Consider the following 21,696-nt stretch of genomic DNA (forward strand, 5'->3'; position numbering starts at 1 on the left):
ACTGCTGCTATCAGCAGTGCATTCACAACACCTTAATTAACGGAAGAAATGCACTTTCTGAACGCGTGCCTCTTCTACAGCTTCTGCTTGGGTATTAAATTAAAATTCTGGGTTGTTATGGAAACTGGGACTCAGGGTAGATAGTTAAAGAATAAAGTAATTACAGGGTATTCAAATCTGACTACTTAATCCTCTATTGAGAAAATGTCAGTGAAGAGTTGCATGGATGCCTGAGTGACTTAATTTAATTGAGCAATAGATATTTTATTTCTGAGTGCTTGTTTAAAACTTTAACAACCTTTAAATGTTTTCTACCTCAGAATCCAACAGCACACTGTAACTTTCATACAAATTATATACGTGTGTGTGCGTATCTATTACACATAAAGCAGGTGTCTATTGAAAATTTTCATGCATTATGCTTGAAGTTAATGAAATCGTTAGTGAAGTGAGAGAGGGCAAAGTCAGGTAGGTTTAATCGGGTTCTGCAGGGAGCCCAGAGCATCCATTCAATACCAGCATCAAGTGCAAGCAGTACTAGCTCCTGCTGTACGTGAGCCCATGTGGGTGGGCTGACAGCTCTGCTACAGCCCATTGCTTGGGGTTGCTTTCCCATTAATTTATGCCCTTGCTGCAGCTCTCTTCTGCCATTTGTAGGAACCTGTCATCAGCTGGTCTCTTATAAATTCTTATTTATTTTTTCTCAGTGTGCTCCTGTTGTACCTCCTATTTGCTAGCTGGCATGGCAGAGAGATTGAGACAATTTTAAGTGGGCAGAAGCCTTTGATTTTGACTGTTCCTGCAGTGAGACTCAGCTTTCCTACAGCATTGTTTAAATGATACAAGTAACATTAGGTTTGCCAATTGAAAGTTTGCCAATCCTTAAATCACTGGTTGCTCTGCACTGGTATCTTTTTAAACAAACTGTTTACATCAAAAGGTTTTCCAGGTATCTAACAGAAGGATGCTTTTTTTGCTATTCCTAGAAATAGTCATGAAACTGATGAACACCAGTCCCTCTCAGCTAGAAATTTTGTTACCTGTCTGAAAGTTTTCTTCAGTCTTTTACCATTTATTAGAACTGTGTGTGGCTGTATGCTAAGAAATACAGGAGGCTAGGCTTCACACATGCTTGCTTTGTAGTTCACCGGTGATACCTGCTAAATGGATTCTCAGCCCTTTAGCATCCCTATGAAGATTTTTTTTTTTCACTTTACATTTCAGTTTGTGACGAGCATAAAGAATTCAAGGATGTCAAACTCTTCTACCGCTTCAGAAAAGATGATGGGACATTTCCGCTGGATAATGAGGTGAAGGTGTTCATGAGAGGACAAAGGCTCTATGAAAAGTACGTTGCATTCAGCATCCATCATCTGTCAATAATAGTACCATGGGAGGCAAATGATACTTGTTCATCCATTTGAATAGTCAGAGATTTTCAAATCAAGCAGTAATGGGCCTGCATAATCCTGTGTCTTGACTTTGTAACCCTTCTCTCTTTCCCATTTCCCTTGTTCTTTCCTACCATGTTGACTTGTAGCATTTTGGGCTGAGGCCAACTGTAGGAGGTTCAACGAGGGTAAGTGCTGGTCCTGAACTTGGGGTACAACAACCCCAAGCAGTGCTACAGGGTGGAAAGCTGCCCAGCAGAAAGAAACCTGGGGGTATTGGTCGATAGCCAGCTGAATATGAGCCAGCAGTGTGCTCAGGTGGCCAGGAAGGCCAACAGCATCCTGACTTATATCAGAAATACTTTGGCCAACAGGACCAGGGAAGTGATTGTCCTCTTGTACTCGGCTCTGGTGAGGCCGCACTTCGAGTACTGTATTCAGTTTTGGGTCCCTCACTACAGGAAGGACATCGAGGTGCTCAAGAGAGTCCAGAGAAGGGCAATGAAGATGGTGAAGGTTCTAGACAACAAATCTTATGAGGAACATCTCGGGAAGCTGGGGTCTTTTAGCTTAGAGAAAGAGAGGTTCAGGGGAGACCTTATTGCACTCGACAATGACCTTTAGGGAGGCTATAGGGAGATGGGGATCAGTCTCTTCTCCCAAGCACTAAGTGATAGGATGAGGAAATGGCCTTAAGTTGCACCAGGGGAGGTTTAGGTTGGATATTAGGATTTTTTTTTTCACTGAAATGGTTGTGGAGCATTGGAACGGGCTGCCCAGGGAAATAGTTGAGTCACCATTCCTGGAGGTGTTCAAATGTAGATGTAGTGGTTAGTGACATGGTTTAATGGTGGACTTGGCAGTGCTAGGTTTAAAGGTAGGTAAAGATGATCTTAGAGGTCTTTTCCAACCTAAATGATTCTGTGTTTCTATGATTCTATGGCTTTGTTTAAAACAAAATTGCATTTGTTATGTTACGTTGTCTGTGGTTTGTAAACACATCCTGTGTGAGAACCCAATGTAAATTTTAGTCCTTTCACTCTATTTTATAAAAAAGAGCCACAGCCGGATGATTGGTCATCTAAAATTGTAATCCCAAGACCCAAAACCTTAGTACATCAAAATGTACTGAACAAGTGGCTACATATTTCTTGTAACTCCATCTCTACAGCTTCACCAGGACTTATGATTTTAAATAATGAGTGAAATTAATCTTCACTGTTCCAGTCTGCAAAGCTTCTGCATCAGAGCTTATACTAAAAGCAGTTGCAAAAATAAACCCCAGCCAAGAACATCTAATTAAGATTTGAAATTAATGATTGTGCTGAGATACTGAATATCCCACTGGATTACTTCCGTCAAATAACTAGGCAGCTTAACCGTACTTCCCGATCTATAATTAATGACATTTTATTCAGGATGTAGGGATTGTAACGTGGCACTTTCAAGCAGAGTGAACAAAATGCATGTTGGCTTGTGCTGCAAAGTAACACAAAAGTTGTGGTGTGTTATTTACCAAAAAGCTTCAAGTATTGCTCTGGGCTCAATCCTGCCCACACTCCCTCTTGGTGAGAGACGTTGAGTCCTCTGGCTGGAGTCATTTAGTTTTCCTCCTGTGATAAATCAGCAACTGCACAGAGGAAGATGTTAAGCTGAAGGCTAAAAACACAGTCATGACCCCCTGTTGAACAGCCCCTTATTGCTGGTGTGTCCCAGGGTTTTCCCGAAATGCTGTGCCATTGCCTATCCCTTTTGCTTCCCCTGCACAAGAGGGCAGATGCAAAAGATCAGCAAAACCAGGGAAGGCTGCCAACTGCTCTGCTCAGTGCTGCCAGGGGACGGGGTGTGTTGTTGGAAGCGCCTTTGGAACAACTCGCCAGCTCTACAGCTTTCCCCAAACCAGGGTTGTGGTGTCTTCACTTGAACTCTGTACCAGGTGTCAGGACAAAGCCAGGTTAAAAAGCTGGTGATAAATGCAGTCTTCAAGGTTAGGAGGCTTCAAAGGGCAATTTGCTGAAACAGCAGTTAATCTGAAATATAAAAAATACAACTGTAAATGCCACTCCTTTTGTTGCACCTGCCGTGTAAAATTTAGGGTCACAGAATCACAGCATGGTTCGGGTTGGAAGGGACCTTAAAGATCACCCAGTTCCACCCCCCTGCCATGGGCAGGGACACCTCCCACTAAATCAGGTTGCTCATTTCTGTGGCTGTGACTAATTAAAGTAAAAATAAATCGGGTAAAACACGAGAAAATATGCCACTGGGCAAAATCCTTCACTGGATACACTGGGAAAGATAGTTGGACTGCCCATCTCCGAAATCTCCTGTGCTTTATGAAGCAGAGCATTTGCTCCTTTAGTCTCTAACACAGACTGCCCTCAGGCATAGCCCATGCTATAGGAAGTTGATTGGTGTGTCTAGACTGCAATCTTGTTTTCAGTTTTTAGCTTCTGTGAGCAAAATCATTTTATTTTTTTTTCTTGGTGAGGCTGATAACAGTCTCCTGCGTGAAATGAGCCATGGTAGGAAAAGCTCTGTCTGCCAGCGTGTCTGCTTCCATCCCCATTTCTCTGCTCGGAGAACCGTCCCCAAACCAAGCTCTAGTGTTCAGTTCACCCTACACTACACCAGCAGAATGGTGCTTATAAAGGGAAAGGAGTTAATACCCAAAGCAGCACCTATATCTAAATATAACTCATCCTCATGAGGTGGTTGCTCCTAGGCAACGTATCTAACGGGTTCAGAAACTTTTAGAACCAGCCCCAAGTGCTAAATATAGTGTAGCTTAAAAATACATGGCATTTCAAAACCGGTCTGTGACAGTCAAAGCTAGTAAAAATTCTCCATGCATCGTTGGAAATATTTTGTATTCACAGAAGATAAGACTGCATACCTTGGCTGTTTGGGTTTACTTGTTTTCAGTCTTAAGTTTTTTAGGTGTAGCTGGTCTTCACTAGGATTTGCTTGTTTAAGACATGCATTGTAATACTATTTCCTGCCCTTCCCCGCCCATCACATCAGGGCTGCAGTACGGTTACATTCAGGAGCTGGAGTAGTTTGTCCTTGCCAAACACTGCAGACATTATCCAACACCTTTCATGCAGATTTTTACCCTTGATGGGTAAAAGGAGCAAAATGATTTAGGAGGCTCAGCAGCCTGCTGCATGGACAGAGGAGGGGATGCATTAGGCAAGTTTCCAGCATTCAGACAGCAGAGAGGGGTAGGTGCCCATGGGCCATCAGGACTGTCCCCAAGCTGAGGAGCAACCTTTCCCTGTCCCCCTTCTGCATGACCACAGGGCTCCTTGTACCCTGTACTCTCCTCCCTGTGGCACTACCTCCCTCACCTATCGTGAATGTCTTTGGTGGTTGAACATGCCTGATTAGCAGATTTAAAATCAGTCTCTGTCTCCTCCCTTTATTTGCACTGAAAATCATCAATCAGCTCAGATACCCTGCACATCAGTGCAAACTTTGGTAATCCTTCCTGTGAACGTGCTTTGAGTTTCAGGTTTATAACTAGAGATGAAACCTGATGGATTCCCTACTTCTTTAATTCATCCTGAAAGTTCTGGAACAGTTCACTAGACCCAGGGATGGTATCAGTTTTCATACTCTGCAGGACTGACCAAAGAGATTGGATAAGATAAGCATGTTTCCTGTTCAACAAAACCCTCCCTGCAAGTCTGACATAAATCCAACACAGACCTTTCATAGTTGGGTTTCTTTTTTTCTTTTCTTTTTTCTTTTTTTTTTTTTTTTAAATTCAAGTTGTGCAGGCACCGTATTTTTATTATGTTTGCAGTTCTCATAGGTTTAGGTCAGGCGTGCAGGATTGTTGTGTTTCTGGTGCAGTCAGTTTTAGGAGCTACGAGTCATCTCATGACATTGACTTCAACTTCAACTTTCAATTAGATTTCACAGTGAAAAGTGTGATTTTCTGGTTTTAATTTCAGGAAATCATTCAGATAATTTTGAGACTGCTTCCTTTGAACCACTTTCATTTTACCTCAGCAGTGGTTAATTTCAATTAATCCTTTGGTGCAGTTATTTAGATAAAACAAAGTAAAAAAAAAAAAATCTTCTGAAATGTTTTGTGTTTGGCTAAATACGTTCCTTTGATGTGGGATAACACAAGTTGTAGCAAATAACAGGTTTTGACATTAATGGTCTCGTGTTTTTTGAAACACACAGAAAATGGAAGAGTGAGAGGCAGTTTCCAATTTTGGCTAATGACAGGCCAGGTTTTGGCTGGTGGAAATTGGTACACTTTTGTTGACAGCAGCGGCGTTACAGTGATTTACTTCAGTTAGCAGTGGATTGCTGTTTCTGGGTTTGTAAAACTGTCAATTTGCTGTGTGTGTTTGTTCACAAGTCCAAATCCTTTGCAGTGCTATTCTGGGCACATGCAGAAGGGTGTGAAATGTCAAGCTGAGTGTTTTTCCACTTGATATTTTTCCAGATTTCTTTTGTGGCTGTAGAAATGTAATGATTAGCATCACTTTTTCAAGGACCTCTCTATCTGGTGCTTCAGTGAGCTGGTCAACTAATTATAAGCTCATCAAAGAACAATTAACACAATCCTCAGGATTTTTTATTTGGTGCCCGCAGAGCCTGGGTAACCAGTTCTGGGTAACCATGCAGCAGATGGTATAAAAGACACGAGTTCTTGGTTTGCTTTTTATTTCTTAAGGGGAAAAAGCTTGGTGAACGAGAGACATATAAAGGTGGTGTCTTGGAGCTCTCTCCAAATCAGATGTGGTTAATGTGGGACAGAGAGCTAAACCTTCATGCACACGTAGGGAAATCAAAATATGAAAAAGCATAAAACCTTTGCAAGAGTTCTGGAGCCAGTATCTTGTCCCCCATGATACACGTTCTTGCTTTTGGCCCCATCCCTGAATTCAGCTAATTTTGACTTTCTTCATCCTTACTCAGCTCAGAGGTGTTGGTAATGGCACACCAACACGGACAGGAGCAGTTCGTTATAGCTGCCACTCAGCTGCAGCCATGGCAGAGCAGCCTTTGACTGGTTTGATGATCTGCTGCCTGGAGTCAGATCCAGTCAGCCCTGGCTTCTGGTTAGCTCTCATTAAAGTCACTGGAATAAATCCTTCAGGTGAAATAACAAGGAGCAGGTCCCGTCAAACCTCTTCACTGGAATTTCAAATGAAACTTCTGTGTTCTCTATTGCTGATGCCCGACTTCAGAATTCAGAAGCCCCCAAAGGAGGTGATGTTATATATTTATTGCACTTTCCATGATCTCCATCAATTCTGGACATACTGGCAGTTTAAGAAAGAGATCACCTTTGTATGGGTTTATTTGAAATTCAATTTTCTGACAAGAAGGGGAAAGATTCAAAGCTTTTGGAATTTTTATGTTGTGGTCCAGTTGTGCCTTTAATTTCCCAATAGCTGCTGAGGCAGGAGACTTACAGTCTTAAAGGGAAAAAACTCAAACAAGCCATTCTTCAACTGTTATTCTGAAAATCTTACCTTTAGCCTATAGTAAATAATTATGAATAATAATGAAATTAATGAATAAAGAGGCTGTGTTTCTCAGTCTCCCAACAAAAAAGTGCAGTTCTGTATTAAAAAAGAGTGGTTCTCATTTCTTCTCCTCCAAAATGTCAACGTCATTCTTGCATTAACAAAATACTGAGGCTTTTTTTGTTTCCTTTTGTTTTTATATTGCATCATTTGTTTAGGCTCCTTGAATGGAGAAGAATTTTCCTAGTGTTTTTAAGTTGCACATGTGCCAATTGTGCAGAGATTTGGAGACACCTCCGAATGTTCTTAACTCTTGTGTCAGGGCAAACTGAGATAGAGATGATCTCCAATGTCAAAATGTGTCCAGGTGTACGATTTCACTGGCTGCAGCTGCATCGCGGAGTGGTGGGAGCCAAATATTTACCCACCATCCAGACCACAGAACTGCCTTTTTTTCCTTCCCCTTGAATTTTTCTGCAGCTGTTTTAAACCTTACAGGGAGAGTTTTCAAAACCATCTAAATGACTTGGGGGCATAGTCCTGCTGACTGTAAAAATTAATTAGGAATTTTTGAACATACTAACTATAACCTGGCGCTTTTAGGCTGATTTTATTTTGAGGTCAATTATACATTAACTTTTAGGGAAGCTAAATAACTAAATATGGGAAATGCAAAGCTAAAAAAACTTGTTTTCTTTTAGGGAACAGGAGAAAGCTTTAACTTCATACAGGTATATAAAGCCTACATTTATTGACTGAGCTGCTGTAATTCCCATAGTAAGTTTAGATTGATAGCTTGAGAGAAGATTTAATAAGTTAGGTTCACATCTGTTTGCTTGGTATCAGTGAGACTTGCCAGAACAGATGTAGAGTTGTTTTTTTGAAGCATCATTTTCCCTATATATATATATATATTTTTTTTCCCTACCAGGTTGATGAGTTCTGAAAATACTCTTCTGCAAGCCAGGGAAGAGGAAGGAGTCAAGTATGAGCGGACCTTTGTGGCATCAGAGTTCATTGACTGGCTCATCCAGGAAGGAGAGGCCACGACAAGGACCGAAGCTGAGCAGCTTGGCCGCAGACTTTTGGAGCATGGGATTATACAGCATGGTGAGACACTGCTGGGTAGCAACAGATATGCTTTTTGTGGTGCCTTCTTCAGGTAAAGTTATGTTGTCTTTCTAGGCATTGTATGTCCACATTCTTGATAACTTTAGGTAGGAGTTGTTTGACAAAAGGATGGCTTTTTCAAAACTTGTCTGAGTTCTGAAAATTCTGCCTCACATAGAGACAAAAACTAGAATTTGGGATTGTATAATGACTGTGTAAGGATATGGATGAAAAACAACGTTCTTATGTTTGGGGTAATTAACTTGTAGAACTTTTTATCAGCAGTAATTATAACTGAGGTAAATAGCTTTGTAAGGATCAGATAGGGCTTCGAAGCACAAATAAGCTACATTCTCTGAGGAAAAATGGCACCTTCTATGTATCTTCCTACTCGTATCTCAAGAAGATACAGTATTTGAGGACAGGAGCAGAGCACAATCTGATGTCAGAAAACAAGCTTCCCTCCTGGTCCTGTTGTGTAATCACTCTGGTATGTTTGGGTAAGAAGGAGGGTATTGCTTTCAGCTCAAGTGTTGTGGTGTTGCTCCTGGAGGTTTGACTCCTCTGAGGCAGGAATCTGACACTTTGTCATGGCCCAGCTCTCTGTGGCTGAACCTTCACTAAGAAGATCCCTGTATTAAGGGTGGAGGAGACAGTTTTTTCTCTCTGTGGCCCCAAGAGTGCCAAAATGAACACCCCTGCATTAAAACCCACATTAAAACATAAAAATTCATGTGCTGACATCATCTATTCTCAGTGCAGGTTGAACTTCTTTGGCTGGGTGTTTTCCATCACAAAGGCAGCAGCAGCGCCTGTAAGCGTGACAAACGAGGTGCTTGAAGGTGGCAGAACCTACTGGCAGAAGCTGCTGGCAGTGTTGCTCAATGCAAGCAGGAAAGTAATCAGATCCTTGTGATCAGAGTGTTGTCAAATCAACACTAATTCTGACAGAGAACAACATTCACAGTATTAACAGGCTGTTAATCTACAAGGTGCTAGATTGACTCTCTTGCTTGTTGCTTTGTGAGATAACCCAGTCTTTAGGAATAGAGAAAAAATTGGGGGCATAGTGACCTGTATGGTTCCTCCATGGTTGTGATCATGCTCGCATTATGTTTAGTTTCCACTCACTAGGAGCTACTTCTGAATGTTTACAGTAATCAGCTTCCAGTTCTCTAATTACCCCTGTGCTTCCTATGATTTATAGGGTGCCAACTGCTTGGGGCTTGACGAAGGGAAGATATTCCACTCCTCCTCTTTATAGCAGCAGTGATCTAATTCCTATTTTTACCTGAGCATCTTCTGTGTACTATACACATGGTAAACTTCCCTTTAAAAAAAAAAAAGAAAAAAAAAAAGACAGGTTTATGCTGATGTTGGCATTTTTGCAGAGAAGATAGTCACAACTTAATACATGGTGTGAAGCTGGATTTACTTTTCTATTGAAATCTCTGCAAAACTAAGAAAGTCAGGTTTGATCATTGCAGATCAAACACTGTTCTCATTAAACTATGGCAAATGATCAGCAGTGCCATTGTCAGGGAAGTCGTTTTGCCCCTGTCAAGCAGGGTTTCTGGAAGTGTTCCTGAGCAATGCTGTCCCTGCTTACCATTTGGGGTTGCTCTGGCCAGTTTTATACCCTGCCCATCCTCTTTGGATGTCAGCATCACATGCAAAACACTCTGTTAGATCTGAAACTCATGAAGTGACCACAAAAAGGGATTCTGAGAACTGACTGCTGAGTGAAGTGGCCTTTTCTCTGAGGTACCATCATCTTCCTCATTCTGCTTTTATATGGGCAGAGGCAGATCAGTGGGACCTGCTGGGGAAGCTGGAAGTACAATAAAACTGAATAATGTCCCTGACATTTATCTCTGCCAGTGAACATGCTTCGTGCACGCTTCTGAACAGATTTCATTCTCCTCTGGATTGCACAGAAGCAATTTGTCTAGGTGGCATTAGGAATACTGGAGACGGAGCAAGCTGAATTAACACAGCTGGTGAGGGATTCACCTGAGCATCTGGCTACGATCTGTGCGTTTTGAAGGTTTATACAATGTCACCTTCCTCTAACAGGCGACCTTGAAATGAGACTTTCCAGTACCAAACTGGGGATGTAAGCCATAAAATAGCAGGAGTAGCGTTCTCTTGTTCTCCCTCTCACTGAATCCTAGGTCCAATTACCAGAATAAAAGTGGTATTTTTGATCTCTTAGTACAGCAAGTCCATTTCCCCATACTATGTTCCCTTTGTTGTGCATTGCATCAGCAGTACCAAAATGTTACTTGACACTAATTGGCATCCTTGTTGGCAGAACCAGCAGAAAGGCTCTCGACCGAACAGGCATAGAGAATGAAACATTTTCCTGCCCTAAAGGCAATCTTTTGCTAGCAGTATTGTTTGATATGCACAATGTGGAATAAAATAAACCTTGCTCTACTATTCTTATTAAGTATTTATTGCCTTACCTAATGCAATAGAAAGTAATAGAAATAGTTGTATCAAGTTGCCAGTCTCAGTAGTAATTTTCCAGCCACAACCGAATTGCGCGATTTATTTTTACTGATACTGACTTTCATTTCAATTACTCAGAAAAGTTATATTTTGCAGCTGAGGTACTGTATTCAAAACAGTTTCCTGTCACATTTGTCTTCACTTTAATTGGTCAGACACAAACCAGGTTTCACACAGGAAACAAACACTGATGCTAATTTTAAAAAGGAAAACATTGGTTTAAGAGGAATTGTGTAAATGCTGTAAAAACATCAAAGGTTTCAGTTTAAAAATAATCCTCCTGATCTCTTCGGGCATGTATAACTATGCATATTTCCCCTGCCATAAATGAAAATGATGAAATGTGCTTAAGTTCTGAATTGCTTCCTTCAGAAATTCCACAGGCGCATACAAACCATAACCCACAAACCGCTGTTCTCACAAACAGGAGCCAGATGTCCTTTCCTAGGGGCTGGTGCCCCCAGGTACCGTGGAATAAAACCATTATAGGTAGCAGTGTATTGTGCACTGCGCATTTCTTCATGGCTTGCATTGGCAGGGTAATTGCCAGTAGTTATTATTCTACATTGTGAACGCTGATGGGCTTTGCCAGAATATAGGAATGATGACTGTGGGAGGAATTATAAACAGGGCTATGTGCGTTCAAGAACAGCAAGGACAAAAGGGGCACGGAACACGTTTCTCAGCTGTGTGAAAGCCCATTTCTAGTACAGTGAGGTACACAGAGCTTTGTAGAATTAACAGGTAAGAATTTCCTCCATGGAGACCGGATCTTTCCTAGTTTTTCTTCCTAGGGAAAGAGTGGGACAGATTAACTACTGTGGTCAAAATTCACATGCAGCAAGAGGTGAAGAAAGCTGACTGCCAGCACTGGGGTAGATCAGACCACAGTGAGGGTGGGCTAGGGGTAGACAGAGGACAGCATGAGCAGCCACACACAGGCACAGCCCTTGCTCAGTCTGGAAATCAGAGATACCGAGATATCCAAGGAGGAATGAGAGTATGCACAGGGCTCTTTCTGGCATCGTTTTTGGCACATGCTAGTTGGTTATGGCATCTCCTGCAGCACCTACCCTGCACCTACAGCCCCAGCAGCAGAGAACCACTGACACATTAAGTCCTCTCATCCTCCTTCCAGGACTGTCTGGGTACAGAATCTGGGGGATGAAGACACATCTGCACGTCTTGCAGAAAAGTTTAAGGTCTGGAAAATCGAGGGATAAACACTTCCCATTTTAAAAATCTGGTTAATACCAGTAAGAGTAACTTATCCATTCTCAGCATCTTCTCAAGATGAGCATTTGCATTTCCTCTGTGGCAGCCACCACACATTTTGAAATCCTTTTCAGCATTTTGTGGTGTGCAGATACAGAGTGCTTGTCCTGCAGGGCACGCAGCGCAGTGTGTGCCTGCGAGAGGTGCATGGCGGAGCAGCAGCAGTCGTCCTCTTGTGCCAAGTCACATTCTGTCTCTTTCACTGTTGCTATTTTCCAAGCTGCTTCTTGCTCTTGAGCACATGTGCTTTGTGTTATTTCCTCTCCGACATGCTGGATCTGACATCTGCCCAGCACCTTCCCCAGACAGAGATTGCAGCATGATTCAGCGAGGGGTGCTTCACATCGCTGCCCGCTGCTCCCCACCTGCTGCATGAGTCAACAGCGGCTCCAGATGAAGCTTCCTAGCCCTAGAGCAGCAGAGGAACATCTGTGATGAGTGTCGAAAATGACATGGACTTTGTTTTCCTGAATGACTGAGGGGTGGGAAAATCTCTCTGGCAAGTGACTGGCTAGCAGATACCTTGCTTGAAACATCTGATTAGTGCTAGGATTTTATAATGATAGAAAACATGTGTTAGGATGTCCCTGACATGATCTGTGTCCTTCCTCCTTCCCCTCTACCCAAACCTCCAGTTACAATATCTTTCAGCTTAAAAAAGTTTAATTGAGCTAATTGCTCTTGGCTAGACCTGGTGAGCCCAAGGCATGCGCATGTTCTGCTCAGCACAGAAGCAGGTGCTTGCCACCTCTCAAGCATCAATCCTTTATCAGCACAACTCCACTGTGCAAATTACTTCCAGAGATGAAAACAAACATTTTGTAGTGACTTAATGAGAACAGTAAATATTGACACATGCTATCTCCCTGTCTCTGCAGAGAAGTCTTAAAACATGTACTTAACTTTCCCTCTTCTCTGCAAAAACTGCATACCTCTATGAAGCAGAATTGCCCTGAACAGGATGATCACTGCATTTAATTTTAAACGAGACATACGATGCAGTTGAAAGTTCTTTAGATTGTGGAATTAGATTAGATATCTAACTATGTATTTATTTCTTTTGCTTTTATTGAAAAGTGTTCCTTTCTCACCTAAAATTTCTGTAAATTGTAATGAGGTGTTAAATTTACTTTATATACTCAATTCCTTATGATTAGTTGACATTTCTTCTTTCACGAGTGAAAATTTGCCATTTATGTGAAATATTGACTTCTTCCTTAATTTGAGATATCTCTTTGGAAACCCTTTTCTTGGAAACACTAACTTTGGTGAGCAATTTACAAGGGTTATTGAAGCATCCCCTAAATCCTTGACTGAAGTGGTCGTAGATTTCCTCCTCCAAAGTTAACACACAGATTTTTATACCATTTATATTGTTAATATAACAATAACCTGGAGCATGTCAGCTGTTGGAGATATTGAAGTATTCATTCTGTATAGTCCAAAAAGCATTCAGTCTATATAGTCCCATAGGCCATTCTATAGTACTAAAAACTGTAAAAGATTTTACTTTTACAGGTGGTGCCTTGATTTATTTCAGTAAAACACAAGCCTCTAGTTAGTCCTCAAAGTCCTCCAGCATAACTTTGTTTCTATTATTAACCAGGTTCCTCCTGCGATGATGCCAGGCAGTGTCACTGAGGCTTTTTTTTGTGTGGCAGTCTTTCCATGGTAGTCCCCATGAATATGGACAGCAACCTCACATACTGTAATTCAGCTGCTTATGCTAAACCTGCAGACAACTTTGCATGTTTTTCATGATTTCACCTCAGTAGAAAAGTAAGAGAGCAAGAAATTTACACAAGACTGTATAATATTCCAGCTTCCTATTCTGTCAGCTCTTCATCATGCTCTCCTTGTAATTGTCTTTGTCTAAAGCAGGAATTTATTTATTTTATTTATTTACTTATTTTGGAAAGAGCCACACATGTCTATACATTAGGGAAATAACATATGAACATGCCTTTTCATATTAACTACCGAATTCTATTTTTCTGTCAGAGAATGGGTTTCAGTTTTTAACAGCTGCAACATAAAAAAGATACCCAGATGGGCCTTTTCATCTTCTGCTTCCCTTGCCACAGACTGTACTTTCCATACTTTATTTGGAAGCAGAGAAAAGCAGTTGGCTGTGTTCTGTAAACTTGCTAAATTAAAGATGATAAATCCTCATATACAAACTGAAAAGGCTGCTGAAATGAGTGTGATTCAACACTGGCTTTTCATTCTAGAATAAGGAGTGTGTATTTGAAAATAGACTGCAAATAGATTGCAAACCTACTGGAAAGACAAAGTGTATTTAGAAACATTTTTCTGCATACCTATTTTAAGGCAGTGAAAATGAAATGCTAATGCACTGAGCAGAACACACTGCTTTAATAGGAGCAGGAGACTCGGTGTATTTCATTTCCCGAGGAACTTTTGACACCTGTGTATTGTAATCTTTATGCTTTGAAGGCAGAATAAAAGTTGTCTAGACTGTTTTTTCACTACACGAATATACTGCATTTCATTGCAATAGCTCAGGAGGCACGGTTCTCTCTATCCCAGTGTTTTCCTGGACACTTGTCACTTGTAGGACATGCTGACTGGCTTTGCCCTTTGCTGGGATGAGCTGGAACAGCTCTCTGGATTTCGTATTTCAGTGTCAGGATCTGCCTTACAGTTTTATACAAGAAGCTCAGTGGAAACTGGAGCAGTTCAAACTTAGATCCATTGTCTGCTCCCAGCAAACTCCTCGTAATCCAAATGTGAAAACAATCCCACATAGTACAGCTGCTGTGCCAAGAGTTTAAAATGCAGGGTGAGTGCATTCACAGGTGGGCTTATCTGCGGTCTACGCAGCACATACGCATTTATAAAAGGTGGAAATGCAAGTGTCATGTTTATATGGTGCAAGGAGGCAGAGATGGAAGGCTCTCTGCTCTCTGGGCATTGTAGTCCCTCTGCCTTGACGGGAGGGAGCCCCAAGCAGGTGGAATTCATCAATGTGTAAAAGGAAACTAATCTGAATAGGTGCCATTATGAAAATGCATTTGCAGAAGCCAGATTAGCTTTAGAAAAACAGGAAGCCTTTGAGAGGAGTGGGAAAAGCATTGTCCAGTGCAGATTAAAGTGTCATTTATTCTCCCTCGGCTGCACGTGCGCTGGTGAAGGGCAGGAGAGCAGGAGTGGTGGGGCAGGAGTGGTAGTGCTGTGTGACTGGGGTGGCAGCGCTGAGCGGGGGCGAGGACATGCTGAAAGCGAGAAGCTCTGCAGGACGAGCAGCTCACCTTCTCCTCCAAGCCCGCAGGCTTGTCCAAGCCCCACGCGAGCCAAAGTGGCCGCGCACTTCCACTGCTTTTCTGGCAAGAGGCAGAAACCAAGCTGGCAAACGGCCCGAGGCGCTGATCTCCTCAGTGCAGCAAGCTGTGTGCTATCCATGCAGAGAAGCTCTTTTTTTTTTTTTTTTTTTTTTTTTTTTTTTTAAGGAACTGTTGTTTTGCAGTGTTGTTTTTTTTTTTTTTTTTTTTTTTTTTTATTTCCTTCCCTTCTAAACACCAGTTCTGCTCAGGAGAGGGGAGTGAGGTAGCAAAGGCCGCGGGGCTGGAGCTGAGGCCATGCCAGGAGGAGAGGCAGAGCCCTGCCGGCCTGGCCATGCCCTCCCTCAGGGCAACCAGCAGCCCCCGTCCCTCCCCACAGCTGGTCTGAGGGCTTCACATAGCACTGATGATGTTTCTCATCACCCTCCACTTGTTTTCAGTACAATGTCAACTCTTTTGAGGTAAATTCCTGTCACTTCAGAGGTCAAAACTGGTATGGTCTTCTGAGACGTGCTATGGGAAGGGGCAGACCTCTGCAGCCAGTAGTGGGGAAGGTCCAGAAGGGACCTGCAGCTTCGGGCTGGGCTTAACTCTATTTTGACAGAGCAAAGTACCTCAGTATGAAGATATAGTCTACTTAAGGATAAACTGGGATCGCTGTCTTACACTGAAGGGCTTGGAAATGTGCTGTGTGCTGCTGGGAAGGGTTCAGTGCTGCTTGGGTCTTCAAGTAGGAAAAGACCTGACAGCAGCGCTGAGAATTCTGTGTACTTTGCTAATGCTTTTCTAACCTCACCTCTTAACCCCAGCACACGCACACACTCACCCAAACAAACAAGCACACACTTGATCTTGTCTTCTGCTGTCTTGAGAACTGCTCATCGGCTCCTCAGGGAACTTCTGTCTCCTTCCCACTGCTCCCTGACACAAAGCAGCCATGCCATAGATAACCACGGGCTCGGCAAATGATGGCTTCATGTTTCTGGGGACATGCAGATCAGCTGGGGTCTGCGGGGATCTGTAGCATTCGGCTGGTAGAAAACACTAATCACCACGCTGGAGATGTGCACAGATTATCAGCCCTAAAAATCACGGGGAACTGAGGTTGTGGGAGGGATTTGGGGAAAGAGCCAGTTATGAAAATGGCTCGATTTTTAAGGCATGAGTCACACCATTTATTAAAATAGGCTTTTGTACTTTCTAAAGCCTCCTCAGTTGCATGAAATCAATGTAAAGCTAATATTTTTATCTCTGCTGTGCATCAGTCTCCTTGCAGAAGAAAAGGCTGTTTTAGCCCTGTGCAGTTCCCAGGATTTTATGGCAGAATCGGAAGCTGAAAGAAGATTTGCGTGGACATTGCAGTTTATATTTCATACATTTGGACAGAAACTGTGAAGCAGCCAGGCGCAAGAACTGCCAAAGCTGCAACATTAGGTGTTCACAGTCTGGGAAATGCCAAAATAAATAGACTGAGTTTTCTCTTCTTAACAGTAAAGCAAATATGGAATGATCATCTAAAAGCTTTGCTGATGAAAAAGCTTTGCTGACGAAGTTTTCAAACTCTATGGATAAATGAGGCAGTAAACAAATAATTGGACTGTATAAATTAACCTGTTGTTGTCGGTCGGTATCCAAAAAGAGGTATGTTTTCGTATAACTGAATAGAGTGTAGCACCCCTAGGAAATGGGAATACCAGCCCTGTTGGTTGGTATGATGCAATGCTGTGCAGGGGAAGAAGGACACCCAAGGCACCTACACAAATGGTTCCCAGCTTATGGTGTTAGCACAGTATGGTTGTAGTAACTATTACTGTAGGCTGAGGTGTACAAAAGGACAACTGTAAGTAAGAGAAGGGGCGTGAGGCTATAACAATGAGCATGTTCTGAGATCCAGATTTTAGGAAGGATAAAGAAGCTCTGAGGAGAACTGGAGGAAGTGTGAAGAATAAGCCTGAATTTATGGGGTATTATTTATTCAGCTGATCAAAGATATGTTTGAGAGTCGGCTCCATAACTTCACAGACTTCTATACAAAGGTTTCTGACAAGACCTTATGTAACTTTCCAACAAAGGTGTTATAAAGTCCACAGATTAGAAGCTAAACACATTCAACCTTAAGTTAAGCCTTTATTGCCTGGCAGGGAAAGTAATTGGGACAACTCGTGAGGGGAAGAGTAAAGCGGACATTACAGGCTGCTTCAGAGTAAAAGCAAACTGTATTTTTGTGAGATTAGAAGGTAATTTTTTAGTTCTGCTTCTGGGTGAAATTTTGTGCCCTGTGTATGTGGGAGATCAGACCGGTGGGTTGTGACTGTACCTGCAAACTTGACATCCATGACCTGGAGTTAATGTTCATGCCTTTCCCTCTTGGACCAGAACTTTCCTTGTGCATTTTTATGATTTTGGAGGTTGCCAGCCACCGTGTGCTCTTTGGTACAGTTTCTCCCTGTTTCATAAAGTGCACATCGTAACATGAACATGTTGCCACATGAGCACTGGTGAATTAAACTGGAATGAAAAACCCATAAAATCACCCCACCTTCCTCTTTACAACATCACCCTCATCATGTATAGAAACAGGTCCTGATACTTGCCAGCCGCAGCCTGACACTTTAAGAGAAACCGAAATGGGTGCGGGTTTGCTTTTCTGTGCCGCATTGTGAAGGGCAGTGAGGTAACTGAGGAGTAAGTAGTTCAGTCAGTCCCCATCTGGAGGGAGCAGCTTCCACGAGGGGCACAGGAACCTGGAGCACGAGCCTTGTCAGCCACGACAAGTTTATCTGCTGCAGCTCTGAGTCAACACTCGAGGTAACAACCTCTGAATTACCTTTAAAGAAATCCCTCCTGAGCAAGTCTGTGCAACCCTCTGAGCTTTCTGCTGTCAGCTTTGGAAATGTTTTCACTCCCACTTTTCTCTGCTGATTTCAGCAAAATGCTGGCTGTCGAAGCAGGTAAATGAACACCACTGCCTGCTCTGCTACCTCTCGGCTGTCGTGCACAGAGTGTGACAACACCAACTTCTGTGTGTGCTTGATGTCCAGTAGTCACATACTTGTGCCTTGTGTCAGTTGCTTTCCTCAGGGACATCTCCATCTGAGGAGTGTGTCAGAGACAGACTGCACTGGTGCCTGTCTCCCCCTCCTCAACCTCTTCTCATCTGTAGTCTGGATATCCCTTTTTCCACAACAGGCCAGATGCACTCCCAGAGTCCCAGCATGGACATTTTGACATTTCATCCTACATCATGAATAAGTCAGAAAGCTGATGATTCAAACAAACAAACAAACAAAAAGACCATGGGTCACACCAATCAGTTTGGTGAGATATTTCATTTGATGATGTACGTACAATGAGGCAGTTTGAGCTACGTATGCCTGTTTGTTTTTTAAGCCTCTCCTTAAGTGCACATAAGTATTACCTTTTAATTAAGGAATATGCATAAACTTACATGATGCTACAAATACATTATTTGCTCAAACTGTGAATGTTGTTCTAACATTCCCACATAAAATGTGAACTATCAGGAGAAATGAAGAACTATGAAAATCATTGAGCACTCCGAATTCTGCATTAATGCTACTTCTTATAAGCATTGGGGCTACAAGCCATTCATCACGCAAACCACGTACAAATACTCTACAACATACAGTAATTGTTCTTATCTTTTACACTTGTCTTCATTTATTGCGTAAAAATTCACCCTTCCATGGAGTAAAATAGTTACTTCAATATAAGACCTAAGTTTCACTATTGCAAGCATGTAATGTTACAATATTTAGTCAAAACAAATATTGTTATTCTAAAATGCTGCAGTATCATGGTATAAAGAGGTTATATTCTGTGGTTTCATGGTCAAGAATTAGTCCAGAATTTGAGTGCTTTATGGTGTCTGCAAATCAAGCATGTGTTGATCTCTGATTATCATAATTTCTGAAGGCTGTCAGGGCACTTCAGTTAAAGGCACAAACAGAACAGAATTGTTTTTCTTAAGAGCTGCGGTGTCACAATATTTAAATTGAATCAGAAACCATGATGATATTTCTTATATGGCAAACATTTAGTAATTCTGCTTCAAGGTGAGTATTTGAGGAGTCCCCTTTCATTTAAGATTATGAACCCCAGTAGCATGCTGACTAAGTGGTGCTTTTCTTTTTAAGTTTCAGTGAACTCTTTTAAGATGTCATCACAAAAAAAAAAAAAAAAGTATATTTATTTATTTATTCATTTAAAATTAGTTTTTATTTGTATCAGGTTATTCTATAATCCTGTGGTATTCTATTATTAGAATACTTTTACTTGTGGCAGTGGTCTGAAAACGAGAGTGATGGCTGGGAACACCAACGTATTAATTCTGTCTCAGACAGCAAATCCTTTTGTGGATGTAGGCAAGGCTCCAGATCTCTCCTCCTCGATTTCCGTTCTTCAAAAATAGTGATCGTTAGCGAGTGCTGCTTAATAGCACCGTATGCTATATATGTCCGAAGCGATGAGCGCAGTAGCAGCGTGTGCCTCCAGTAATGAAGGTGTCAGGACACAGGGATGAATTGCTTGCGGTGCTAAATGGGACTTAGCAAAGCCATGTGGCTCGTGGAGGGTGCACAGGCACATGCAGTTCATGAAGCTCCTGTGCCCTGATTATTCCCTGTGTCCCAAAGGCAGAAGGTCCATCTGTGCAGTGTCCCATCTCTGGCAGTGGCCCAGGCAAGCAAGAGACAGGCTTCTCTAGGCTCCTCTGCAAGAGGGACTCACAGTCTGACCCCATATGGCAGCTTCTGTGCCCGTGTGGAGGGCTGAGCCCTGAGCATCACGGCTAGGCTGGCCTCTTCTAAGGAAGTAAGTGTAAGTCACTTCACCTCCCTGGCATGAACATGGTCTCTGAGACCAGAAGCTGCTGCAGGAGATGTCTGGGCTCTTTGAGGTTATTCCTTCCTCACTGGTGTCAAAAGACAGAGGAAGTGCATGCTTAAATCCAGCCTTTTTTGCAAGGCTATCACACAAGGCTCCTGCTACAAACTCCTAAGGTATTCAGAAGGGGTGAGAGGAAGAAGGAGCCTGTTGAGGGGTTTGAAAGAAGGGATGAGATCAAAGAGCATGTTGAGGGCTGCAGATTGGGCACAGCACCCTGGGTTCTGCTGCTTTTGGACCGCAGGTGCTGGGCAGAGCTGAGAGCGAGGCCCTGGTGCAGCGCCTGCAGCAGAGGCTGAGGCCGAGTCCCTGTCATGTTTGCCAAGCGTCAGGCTTGGCTGCTGTCTGAGCGCGTATCCGTGGTGTTGTTTATGCATTACTTGTAAATACATCCAGCCCGCCAGTCCTCGGGAGCCAATCTGGGAAGAAATGCAATTTCTAAACGGGGTAAATCCAGGAGGTAGATCCTTCACGGGAACGATCAGCCGCGGGAAGTCATTTCTGTGGAACGTGATCAGAGCTGAGTGAGGACGGGGAGACCGCAGCCAAAACGTCTCCTGCAGCTATTTAGGATCCTGCAGTGCTAACGCAGGGGCTGCTCAGGAGAGCTTTCTGCAGTCCAGCCCTGCAGGAGTCAGAGCTCTTCAGGGACCTGGCACAGAGCTCGGGCCAACTGCTGCATTTTACATCACCACTGAGAAGCAGCAACAGCGGCCACGCAGATCCTGCGGCCAGGCTGCAGTCGGTGGGCACGCTCAGTCCCCCAGCAACCTGGGATCTGCTCTCAGAGTCCAAACAGGTTGTAATTAAGACTTCTGCTGGTTATGTTAGAAATGATTTTTGGCCAGGTGCCTGTTCCCAAACCTTGCGTATATGCGTGCAAAGGAGAGGAAGCGGGATGCAGGAAGTGGCTGGGACACCGTGTCTGTGGTGGATAAGACAGAGGAAACGCACAGGTCTCCCTTTTCTGCTGCCCCATGGCTCTGACGGAGGCAGGCAGGGCGGCCAGCTTCTCGGGGCCACCTGAGATCGAGGCACAAGGCTTAGGGGAAGGAGGGATGTGAGTCTGGTGAGCACAGCTCCGCATGGCACACAGCGTGCACCCAGAGGGGCGTCACGTGGCCTGTCACAGAGTGTTGGAGTGCTTCCACTTCCACTCGACAAAAAGGAGTGCTTGCCATTAATCAAGGTGCTCTGAAAGATGCCTTGCAGCTGTGGCTGCTGAGGTTCCTCCTGTGTTACCGACCCTATAAAAGCATTCATGTTGAAGCCACCCGTGTGAAGCCACCTTGCCCCATTTCTGAGTCTGCATCTGGGAGGAAAGAGGTGCAAGTGTTCCTGGTGGGAGGGCACATGTGGCAGATAGGTACACTCAGATTTCAGTCCCACCAAGCAATCACATCTATCCGTTTCTTTTTCCAGTGTCCAACAAGCACCATTTTATGGACAGCAACTTGCTCTACCAGTGCAGAATGAATTTCCGCCGGCGGCGGCGGCTGATGGAGCTGCTCACTGAGAAGTCTCGCCTGATGCCAGAAAGCCACGACAGCCCCTTTTGCCTGCGCAAGCAGAACCATGACAACAGAAAACACACCAGTTTTCTCTCAGGTGACTCATCAACTCTACTGCTGTCTGTAGAGTGACTCCATGGGATGCTAAATATCCTTAGCATCCTTTTTGTGAGAGGGATTTCAGTGTTTATCT

At 43.2% G+C, this 21,696-nt stretch overlaps 1 protein-coding gene and 1 long non-coding RNA gene across 3 annotated transcripts in view; one reads left to right on the forward strand and one right to left on the reverse strand.

The window, feature by feature from the left end:
- The window catches only part of DEPTOR (DEP domain containing MTOR interacting protein), a 75,103-nt gene that overhangs the window by 29,297 nt on the left and 24,110 nt on the right, over positions 1 to 21,696 (forward strand). For both annotated transcript variants that reach the window (XM_084511459.1, XM_084511460.1), the window contains 3 exons: positions 1,225 to 1,348; positions 7,818 to 7,996; positions 21,415 to 21,600. In XM_084511459.1, coding sequence (XP_084367585.1) covers positions 1,225 to 1,348; positions 7,818 to 7,996; positions 21,415 to 21,600 — 489 coding nt within the window. The remainder of the gene's footprint in view (positions 1 to 1,224; positions 1,349 to 7,817; positions 7,997 to 21,414; positions 21,601 to 21,696) is intronic.
- LOC311432880 lies at positions 11,033 to 15,239 on the reverse strand. Its single transcript, XR_014690399.1, has 2 exons — positions 15,058 to 15,239; positions 11,033 to 11,300 (listed from the first exon to the last, which is right to left on the reverse strand). It is a non-coding gene; the product is annotated as an uncharacterized lncRNA (long non-coding RNA).

The sequence above is a fragment of the Aythya ferina genome (genome assembly GCF_964211825.1).
Source record: "Aythya ferina genome assembly, chromosome: 2".
Taxonomy (NCBI): domain Eukaryota; kingdom Metazoa; phylum Chordata; class Aves; order Anseriformes; family Anatidae; genus Aythya; species Aythya ferina.